At 30.9% G+C, this 11696-nt stretch overlaps 1 protein-coding gene across 1 annotated transcript; it reads right to left on the bottom strand.

Annotated features, from left to right (window-relative positions):
- Positions 1 to 3029: 3029 nt before the first annotated feature.
- On the bottom strand, positions 3030 to 6231 carry LOC18033248 (LOB domain-containing protein 4). Its single transcript, XM_006422157.2, has 2 exons — positions 6058 to 6231; positions 3030 to 3245 (listed from the first exon to the last, which is right to left on the bottom strand). The coding sequence occupies exons 1-2, from the start codon at positions 6229 to 6231 to the stop codon at positions 3030 to 3032; spliced, it is 390 nt and encodes a 129-aa protein (XP_006422220.1).
- Positions 6232 to 11696: the final 5465 nt, after the last annotated feature.

The raw sequence follows: 11696 nt of genomic DNA, 5'->3' as shown, positions 1-11696 counted from the left end.
ATAATTGTTGTTTAGTTATTTGGCTACAAAGATTATAGTGCCTTCCTTCTACATGGTAAACAAGCTGTTAATGTCCTACTCATAGTGAACATAAAAAATACTTTACTATACAATTATGATTTAAATATTTCTTTATGATTTTCTATTTACTGATTTACGCTGATAGTAATTGCAAATTTTTTAAAGTGCAGACTTGAGATAAAGTTTGCTACAGAAATAATACTTTTGTCAAAGATTGTTATTTCTGCAATTGCAATATTCCAAGATTGTTATTTCTGCAATTGCAATATTCCATGCAAAGATTTATAGGTGGCTAAGCTGTTTTCTTGAGCTAAACTTCAAATTTCTTACTATTTTGCTTGGCAAACATATCTAAACATTGTTCTCGTAAAGGTTTAGCTAGTATTATATGGGACCTAAGATAGTATTTTACTGGCTAAAGTAATGTAATACAAGTTCTTGATATGATAGGAAACAAAGAACGCTTCAAACATCAAAAACTGCTCTGCCCATGTTTTTTGGGTGCCCTTATAATAAGTAATTGCTCTGAAATTTCTGTTTTGCTTTATTTGCTGACTTTTTATACTTGTTTCATCATGTAGATGGAGTATGGAAACTGGCACAATATTAACAGCGACTCAGCATCTGTGGCTCTATCTGTTTGAGTGGTTTAGATTGGTGATTTGTTTCATCATGATACATAAACTTCATGAATCATGGGTGGGCCATTCATTAATGTTCTTTTTTTCTTTTTTGTCTTTTTTCTAAAAAGAAAAAGGATTATCTAAAAAAAAAGTTTTTCTTCACAAATAGCCTTTTCTCTGGAAAGAGCTCTTGGAATAAAAGTTGAAAAAAAATTATCATAACTCTAGTCTTTGCTCCCTTGTGGAGTGAGAGGTGAAATCGAGTGATTAGGTTGGTGAGTTTTAAATATGAAGAGTTATGAGTGGAGTGTTTAATAGTCGTTAGTAGGTACAACTCATTAAAAGTTAAATGGAAATAAAGGAGTTTATTAAGAAATGTCGAACTATTACTCTAGAGGAGAAATGAGAGGACAAGGTCTTTTTTGCGGGCAAAATGAAAGCAATGAGAGCTATATTTGCAGGAGAATGTTTGTTGGGAAAAATTCTAATTACGAAGGGGGTAAACAAGGAGGGCTTGCATATGGCTATACAGCAAGTATGGTGGACAGTGTGAGAGGTAAAAATTGAGAATATGAGAGATAACATTTTCATGTTCAAACTCGCCCTTGAAGCAGACAAAAAAAGGGTTCTAGCTGAGGGTCATTGCCACCTTGATAGGGCGTTGATAGTCCTTATAAAGCCAAAGGGTATCAGAAGTATTACAACACAAACATTCACTCATACATCATTTTGGGTTCATCTTTGCAACTTGCCTATAATGTGTATAAATGCAGATATTGTAGAGGTGCCTAGAGTTATTATTGGGAAAGTTGAAGAAGCGGAGGCAGATGAAAATGGTGAATGTATTAGGAAGTATGCGAGGGCCAGAATATTAGTTGATATAACTAAGCCACTGAAGAAGATTATCTTCTTGAAACAGGAGAAGGAAACTAAAATTCCAATACCTGTGTTATATGAAAGACTATCAGACTTCTGTTTCTGTTGTGGTAAGCTTGTACATTATATCGCTTAGGTACTGACTTGTGAAAAACTGAGAGCTACTAGTTTTCCATTTAGCCCGAAGATTGTAAATTCGGGGTATTGTGGGGTGATCCAAAAGAAAAACAAAGCAAAACAAAGAATTTAAAGATGATTTACACTCTGAACCAGAGAGAGTTTCTTTTTAGATCTCTGACTCAGTTTTGAATTACTGTACATGCATCTATGACGTAAATTGTACGTAATGACCTTTTGCTAAAAATGCATATGCATGAAATGATTGAGCCAGCTGTAAGTGGAAAGGTAACATATGGGCTAGTTTGTAACTATGGCACTTTTTTTCCTTCTTTATTATTATTATTATTATTATTATTATTATTATTATTATTATTATTATTATTATTATTATTATTATTATTATTATTATTTTGGTGGAGGGGAACTTCCCATATCGGGCCTTATTTTCTTTAGTTTCATAGGTATATATTGACTGAACAATAACATTTGAACCATTCAAATAATTCATATTCATTGCTACTTTTTCCTACGATGAACATATGATGAAAAGAGAAAGTAGGTAGTAGTTGAACTTTAGTTTCCCCCCCAAAAAAATTCATTTGTTGTGATGTTATTTTAATACGTTCTAACAACATAGAATGCTGTAAATGTAGGGCATAAGAAGCATCTAGCTCAACCACCCAAAAGTTTAGATATTAAGTCAAATTCTCAATTGGTTCCCATTAATTAGATGTGCTAAATGCAAATTCTCTTGAACTAAATACATATGATAACTCATTATAATTGATATTTAAATCAATTATATTATTTCTGATGTGGTGAATGATCATCATCATCTAGGGCGGTTGAGGTTAGTTTCGAGCACAGACATCAAAGCTACATAGCTAATGAAACCCAAAAAATCTAAAGTGTCTGAGCAGTTACAATTTAAAATATACCACTCGTAAAGTGTCTGTTGAATTAGTTTTTCACGAAGCCTCAATAACAAACAAATCCAAGGTCCTGTAGTTGTTTTTATGTAAATTAATCTCAATAGATTGTAATTTAACATTAAATAGGAAAAACAGATGATATTATATATATAGGTATATTATTTACAATATGGTTAACGATCATCATCATCATCTTCAGGTCAAGTTCACAGATGACATATGATAACTGATAAGGCTATACTTGTAAATAAAGATGTAAAGATAAAAGAAAAATGAAGCGTGTAGCAGAAAATAAAGCAAGCTCATTACAGTTAATTATAAATAATAATAAAAAAGAAAAAAAAGTGATGGCGATTTGGCAACATAGGTTAACTAGTTTAGCTTAGCAAGACCACAGAAAGCCTCCTTTATTGGCTTGATGATGATGATCAACCATATGGTCCATTGAATTTGCTGGCTAGTTATGGGATGATGATGATGAAGGTGAGATTAGGCGCATTCTCATTTGCTCCACTTCGGCTTGTGCTAAAGCCAACTGGGCTTGCAGTGACTCTACTTGTTGCTGCAAAGATGATATGGCGCCAACACAACCGCGAACCGGGTCATGAAACCTAGCATTGGCTTCATATACCATTGAACTCACTGCTTCACTGCGTTGGTGCTCCTGCAGTTCCTGCATGTTTTTACATGCAAACGATTAGAGAGGTTACTTCTTTGCTAGGAGAGTACAAGGGCTCATTAGGTCTTAAAAAATTCATTAACACAAATGAGGTAATTCAAAAAAAAAAAATACAAGTTCTAACATCTTTGTATATTCTACAATAATTAATATAATTTAAACTTAATTATTGTGAATTTCAATCTCCCTCTTAGAAGAACTTGAAAGTAATTAAAAATTAAGATTGTGTTTTATCAACGATTATGTTTCAGCTGAAGTTTGAAAATATGATAGCCAAGATCCAAGAACTTAGATTGACTAAGAAAAGTTCAAATTAAAAATATAAGTGAAACAGTGAGATTTCTAATGAGGCAATTCTAAAAATTAAAAAAATCAGCAATGCATTTTGAGATCGCAAGAGTTGTTGTGATACACAAAAAATTTTCAAATCTCAGTTGGAGTTGCTGTGATATTATACATAAAAAAATTTCAAACCCTAGTTGGAGTATCCACCTCATCTCACCATGGTTTTGTGGTTTTGTTAGTGACAACAGTTAAGTGTTGGGTAAACATCGCCTTTTACTTGATAACTAATGTTAAATTAAGTTGTCTACCATTTTTATATGATAACCTCAATCTCAAACATATTCTGATAATGAATTCAATAAATTATATATATTAGCTTAGTGTTTGAATACTTGTCATATCTCAAAGTTCTTTTTTTTTAGAAAAGCTATTATTAAGGTATTTTAGAACAAGCACTTTACTTAAGCATATAATTGGAAAAAAAAAGCTAATTAATAATCAATCAATCTTCATGACCCAGCTAAAAGAATTAATCGAACCTAGTTAATCAACAAACTAATGGTATAATTGCATAGGTCAAGGTGATGTCATGCTTAGGTAACTCTAATCGGTGTTTAGTGATAATTATATTTTAGCTTTATACTTTGTTAACATCAATCAATTCTCTTTTTGGTGAACAAAGTCACTATCAAAGTATCCTCTATGTTAGAGGTCAGGGGTTCAAGCCCAGCTCTCGTATGGAGTCACCACTTTGGCCAATACTTTACCCTTACAGGTAGACTCGGTGCGAGTAGAGATTAGTCTGAGTTGTGGTACAGGTTTAAAAATACTTCCCACAATTAAGGCCCACTTAAGACCACCTTCAAACAAAAAAAAAAAAGTATTCTCTACGTTCATAAAGTAGAAAGCACAGATGATTCATCAGAGCATGCTTCAGGCTTTCTTTTCCCAAAATCACTTTGAATGAAGCATTTTTTGGACCAGTTTCGAAAAAGTGGTCAAAAAGAGCAGGCGGAAACCCCATATAAATTTTAATCCATTTTCCATGCTGAGGATATATTAAATTGTTGACAAGGTCTCAAGTGGTAACTAAAGTAGTTAATTTATCATCTTTAATTACTCTCTTTGCTTTCACTTACAATCAACTAAAAAGAAAGAAAAAAAATAAAAGAACTTAGTATAAGATTATTAACAGCCTGCTTTTGAAAAGAAGAACTAGAATCTTAGAGGTTGATTGTTAAATATCTGAAGTCTGAAATTTTATTGATTTCGGACATTTTCTAAAATATGCTTGTTTATTTTTTGGAACTTATGTATGATTTTCAGACATTTACATCTGAATAGAAAAAGTAAACTTTTGTGACTTTTATCTGAATGAAAAAAAGTTTGAATGACAAGTAAATATTGTATTCCAAAAATATCTCTGTAAAATAACTTATTTCATAAATTATAAAATCTAATCCTCTTTTTTTATTTTAATTTACAAGGACATAAATGTCAAATAACCAAGTTTAAGATGTTTTTTATTGTAAAAACAAACAAGATGCCACGTATATTTAGATATTTAAAATAAAAAAACAAACATGTCGTTTAGATTTTTGTATATATACCCATTCAAACTTTAGAAAAATTTAGACTCATTTAGATTTCAGACAAAAAAATAAACGCTACCTTAGTCAACTCAATATATTTATTTTTATAACCTATAACAGTAAAACAAATCACCGTAATAGTCATAACAGCTGAAAAAAAGAAATGAAAACGTCGCTTTTGATGAACACTAATTACATAAGTAATTAGTTTATAGAAATTCAATAACGCTAATATAAAAAAAAATACATATTGTAATATATAAAATATTTATTTTCCTAAAAATAATGCATATTCTGATAAATCGAAATGACTAAACGAGTGATATCAGCCTCTAAATAGAAAAATTTTCGTTTGATCAATACTTAAAATTTGAACCCTCTCTTATTTCAATTTCTCAAAACTATGCGTGACATATCTATATCATTTTTAAACACCATTATTTAAAGACAATTTTCCACTATAACTACTATTGCCCTATCTTCTTAAATTTCATCCCCTCCTTGGTAATCGGATTATTAATTTGCATTTCTACAATTTGAAGATCATGCTGAAAATAAATTTAATGTTTCTCAATGTGAGTTTAATTAAGTGAATTATATGTACATATCAAAACATTAAATTTGAACTATATGATCGTACATATACAATATTAATTATATTACACCTGCAGCACCATAAATGCAAGGGTAATTAAGTTCGTATTTGTTAAAATAGGAAGATACGAACTAAATAAAAGTTACTCAAATGTAGACCTAATTCCAATATGTGAAAAACAAAATATAAAAAATATAAAAGAACCAAAAAATGGATACATTCATTAGGTATCCAAAAACAGCTGTAGCCTATCTTTTCCATGAAAAAAGAATTAAGAGAGTATACTGTTAAAGAAACCCTAGGATCTGACAAAGAGAGAGCACGGAAATGGAACCTGTAACATCTTGTTAACATTGCTGGCACCGAAGACCTTATGTACACTGGCAAATTTCTGCGGCTCGTCAGCTGGAAAATATGGAGCAAAGACACAGTCTTGGGCGCATCTCCTTCTAATAAGCTTGCATGCTGCGCATGGTGACAATGCTCCTTGCCTCGTTCCACTCTCCATAATCAAAAAAATTCTAACAAATAAATATATACACAAATATTACTTTGGCTTATATTGAGCAATCGCAATAATAAAAAAAACAACAAGAAAGGAGATAACAAATGAACAAAATAGCTAGAAAGCTAGAAGAGAAGGGGGCTTGAAAAATTAGAGTGGTGGGTGTTATATAGAGTGGAAAAAATATATGATGCTAACAGAGAATCTTTAGAGGGTTCCACCAAAGAAGAGCCACTAGATTTTGCTGACAAAAACATCGTTGTTTTTGAGATCTTTTGGCCCACCTCAATTTGATATTTTTCCCCCCTTTTTTTCTCTTAACGTTTAATTAGAGAATTCTTAAGTAATCTTTAAATTAATTAGATTACTTTGAGGTTGGTACCAATCTAGTAGCTTCATTATGTTTCTAACTACATTTGTTATTGTATTGGATAGGGAATAAAAGAATATTGAATTGGGTTGCTTCTTTTAACCAACTTAAGTTTGAAATTTATAAATAATTCTCTTTCTTCTTTTTTGTTTTTGTTTTATTACATGAGACTATTTCTCAAACTACAACTCATATTATATGAGTCTATAACTGATATTTACAAATTAAACTATTACTGAGACCAACTTACATCAATACTTATGGAACTTTGTTCAGATTTTACTCTACTCACACTTGGGTAAGGGAGAAGACTACCTCTACTCAATTATACAATATAATTAAGAAAGAAAATATCCCCACATTTCGCGTGTGGAGATTTAAACTGCTGCCCTCCAAACTCAGCCAAAGACCGGCTCTTTCTTTTTTTAATTTCATTGTTTTTGACGTTTTTGTTTATTAGATTTGCAAGCTGTTATGATAATGATTCTACTTTGTAAAATTGTACCAAATAATTTTATGATAGTGATTCTTTGTAAAACAAAATAAGAATTTAATATGGATCTTGATCCTTTCAATTAAAATAAAATTGTTGGTACATAATTCTCCCCTGACATAAAAGTCATACGATGATATGAAGAATTGATTAAAAATACATAAAAAAAGAAAAATATCGATTTGACTTCTATGGTCAAGAATTGAGCATAAGGAGGCTTTATCACATTAGTGAAATCTTAATTAATACATCATGACTTGATTAGGATCAATACTGGTTAGTCTCCGTCCATTAAGGTCAAGTGGTTGATGGTAAACTTTTGTTTTCATATATATATATATATATAGAGTAATCCTATGTTAAATATTTTAAGATTACCTTAAACCTAGCGTTCTGTATTTCATTCAAAAATCACTTTAACGTCGTGTATTCATTGCGTGCTAGCCACAATTATAAAATAAAAAATTACGAAAATTGAGTGCTTTATTCTTTTAATTAATGTTATTTATATCCACGGTTAGATCTTGCCGATAACTTTACATGCAGGCGGAGTATGAGCAAAAAACAAAAACATAATAATAATAAATAAATAAACTAAAAGTATAAATTAAACCGTAATACTAATTAAATTTGTTCCAAGTGATAAGATACACATCCTGGTGAAAAGATATGAATCATATTTACAAAAGTAACACACGAACTAACGCTTTGATTGGAGAATTTATATCCTTTGATTTCGAAATGAGTCTTGAATTTTATTTGATTTTATTTTCATTTAATATAAATATTGAATGATCGATACTTCGGGGCAGGCAGGTAACATCAGCGAGAGCGAGTGCTTTGACATTGATAAATATTATTCATTAATTTAGCTCCACTGATTATAGTGCATGCACAATTCTAAATAAGTTGTTCAAGATTAATTTTGATTTATTTCGTTGTCAAAGAAGCATCATAACCAATCTAGTAATATATAAATGGATCAAGCTTTCATATAAAATATAGCAGAAAAAGTCAGAAAATGCTAAATCAGTGAGCCCACTCACGTTAAAGAAAAAGTCACAAAATGCTAAATCAGTGAGCCCACTCACGTTAACTTAGCTATTGTCTTCTTCGCATGAAGCTAAACAAGCAGTTCCCAAATTAATTATGTAATTAAGATCATCTTTTGCAACTTGCACGTGTAGGTGGTCATTTATAGATCGAGAGATCAAGAGATTCATCGACCATCCTATTTTCTTTTAGAAGAATTGAGATTTGGGTTATCATAAATAATTTGAGTATGAAATTTTCTCTGCTATATAAAAATGAAAGCCCTTATCTTGTAAAAAGCAAGCTTGAAATGGAACCATACCTAATTTATAATACTGGAGAATACAATATTGTAAATCTATGGTCTCAATTCGTGAAGTCTGTACTTTTCTCAATGTGGATGTGTCTACATGAATTTTATGGCTATTTAGATTGTACTGTTGTGGTTGAAATTAAGCTACAGTAAGTGCCCGAGTCTTCATGTAAAATTTGGAATAAAATGTCAATGTATAACTTACAGTTACTAGATTTGCGAACTCCATTAATTTCTTTTAACTTTTGTTGGATTTTTCGGGGCGTGGTTCTCTATACCCTTTGATTTGTAAGCTCTATTAATCTCTTTTAATTTTATTTTCATTGATTCAGCAAAGGTTACCGAAAGGTTGTGAAAGAAAAAAAAATTAAAAATCAATTTTGACGTGTTTAAGTTACAAATGTTACCTATATAAAATTTTATATTTTTTGAGTCTACAAATAAGTTACCTGAACCGTTAGTTCCACATTTGGACATGTTTTGTATTCTCTTGGATCGCGGAGACAGAGATATGGAGGATGGTTTTAATTAATTTGTATATGAATGAATTATGCAAAGAGCTCTAAGTACCAGAATTGGTAAGAGATTGAATTATGTTAAAGAGAAGAATGGTGAATATGATACGCTTTTACTAGGACGTAATGACATCAGTAGAGGTCAAGAAAATACATGGTATTTTGACACAGGTGCTAGCAATCATATAAACGGAAACAAAAGCATGTTCGTGGAACTAAATGAATCTGTAAATGACAATGTCGTTTTTAAAAGTGATTCAAAAGTACAAGTAAAGGGCAAAGGTAACATTCTTTTTCGTGCAAAAGATGATAGCTACAAAATAATTTCAAATGTTTATTATGTGGCCAATATAAAAAGTAACATTCTCGGTTTGGGTCAACTCTTAAAAAAAACTATGATATTTGATAAAAAGAGTTATCAAGCCACTTTTAAATTTAAATCAAGATTACTTAGACAGTAAATGATGTGTTTTGTTGCATTTAATAATAGTTTGCATCAACATCCATTTTAATTTAATTTTAATGAAGTTTGTTTGAATTTGAATAATTGTGTGCTTAAATCTTATGCATAATTGTAGGTAATTGGAAGCTCGAATTTCAATGAAAGATGTTGTTGTAATGGGCTTGCAAAAAGAACAAAAGAACATGACTGCAAAAGAATTAAAGTAAGTCTGGAACAGTGTAGATGTTGTAGCCATTGTTGTGGCAATCCTGGAGCATTGACAGAAAATATTTCACGTGAGACACTTAGCAGATTGTGATATGGAGTTTCCTAATTTTGAAGATGCGTACCCTAAACTTCAATTTACCATATTTTTAGGTATAAAAGAAGCACACAAGTAAAGGAGAAGAAAGGGGCCGTCAACCAAGAACAAAAACTGAAAGTAAACAAGGACAAAATAGATTTCAAAAGCAAGAATTAAAGTTGTATCAAATGAGAATTTACAGAAGTCAATTGGAATTCAGTCCTTCTTATTCTTCTCTTGTTGTCTTGTTTACTCTTTAATCACGGGGGTGTATTTGTAAAGAAATTGAAGCGTGAGAGAATTGGTTAACCTTTATTGAAACTGAAACCATAAATTTATACAAGACAGTACGTGAGATTAAAAGAGCAAGTGGCCTAAACTTAAGCTATTGCTGTCCTAACTAATGGCCAAATCACAGCCACTAATGCATGTCATTTATGTACAGCTAGCATAAAAGGAATATTTATAAAAGAATTAAATCATTGAAGATATTCTATAGAGATAATCTAGACGTTGGAAATCCCTTTGATAGTGCTCTGCATTCCGCAAATTAATCTCCATGATTTTCCAATGATTGAGTTCTTTCCGTAAATTGATCTTCATGATTTTCCAATGATTGAGTTCTTTCCTTATCATCCTTTTCCTTATCAATTTGATGGCTAAAACTCTTTTTTTTTATTTTACTTTCGCAGATTATAAATTAATTTAATTGTAGTTGAGTGATAAAAAATCTTAATGGTTTTTTGACTAAATTTATATGTTGCTGTATGTTTGCTATAACATTTTGTTTTGGTAAAACTTATTCTATTCATTATTTCGGCTGACTACCCATTTAATGATACAAGTTAAGAAAGAGCCACAAAATGACATATCTTAGTGGAACATATCAAATCAATACTTGGTTTTAGATTGAGTTTCCTAAGTTGAGTTTCACTTGATTCCAAAAAGGTTATACTTAATCTAAAATTAGTGATGAACTAGATATAGAGATTTATCTTGTAGGGTAAATAGAGTCGTGCCTAAGATTTGAAGAAATAGTCAAAACCATTAAGAGAGTTTAATCACTCAATTACTTCATTCCCATTGGTTTTACTCTTGTGTTTGGCGTGAGAATTTTATTTGTTACATTTTTAATTATTGCATGTTATATTTTAGTTAGTTGTTTAGTTACATTAATTTTCATATTTTAATTTAGAACAACTAATGCATTGTTACAGATTGCTGTAGCAAATTTGATAACATCAATCATTGTAGAGATGATCTTGAATACTTATTATTATATTACTTGTTGTTGTACACTTACACACTGACACTCATAGCATTTGAATTTATCACAACAATATTCACTTAAAAAATTATAGTTTTTTCCTAAGAGATGACAAAGAAAACCTAATAGCAAAGGCGAAAATGTTGAAGAATAGAATATTTCATAATGATGTTGCAAAGTGTCTCAAGGCTTGTCGCAAATATCCATCTTGGATTTGGCATCTTCGATATGGATATCTCAATTTTGGTCAGTTGGTGAACTAGAGTTACTATCAAAGAAGAACATGGTAAAAGGCATGCCTTCAATTAATCATCATAATCGACTTTGTGAGTATGTTTACTTGGCAAGCAATTCAGAAAGTGCTTTCCAAAGGAGTTAAACTCAAGAGCTCGAAAGCCACTCGAGCTTATTCATACTGATGTGCGCGATCCATTCAAGTTAAACTCCCTTGGTAAAAGTAATTACTTCCTTCTCTTCATAGATAATTCTTCAAGAAAAATTTGAGTGCATTTTTTGAAGCAAAAGTCAGAAGTTTTTTAAGCTTTTAAGAAACTTAAAGCTGCAGTGGAAAAAGAAAGTGGATGCCAAATTAAAGCCATGAGATATGATCGAAGCGAAAATTTCACTTCCAAAGAATTCATAGAATTTAGTGAAGCAAATGGAATTGGACGCCCTTTGATAGTTCCAAGATCCCTCAACAAAATCGTGTAACAGAAAGGAAGATATTAAATC

This window comes from Citrus clementina, unplaced genomic scaffold, assembly GCF_000493195.1.
Source record: "Citrus clementina cultivar Clemenules unplaced genomic scaffold, Citrus_clementina_v1.0 scaffold_9, whole genome shotgun sequence".
Lineage (NCBI taxonomy): Eukaryota > Viridiplantae > Streptophyta > Magnoliopsida > Sapindales > Rutaceae > Citrus > Citrus x clementina.
The sequence above is the reverse complement of the archived record's forward strand: the minus strand, read 5'-3'. Positions and strand labels throughout refer to the sequence as shown.

Bases quoted from the DNA above. Each gene is read 5' to 3' on its own strand.
- LOC18033248 (XM_006422157.2), bottom strand. From the start codon at position 6,231: ATGGAGAGTGGAACGAGGCAAGGAGCATTGTCACCATGCGCAGCATGC. The intron at 3,246-6,057 runs GTTCCATTTCCG...AAAAACATGCAG, and splicing joins ATGTTAACAAGATGTTACAG to GAACTGCAGGAGCACCAACG.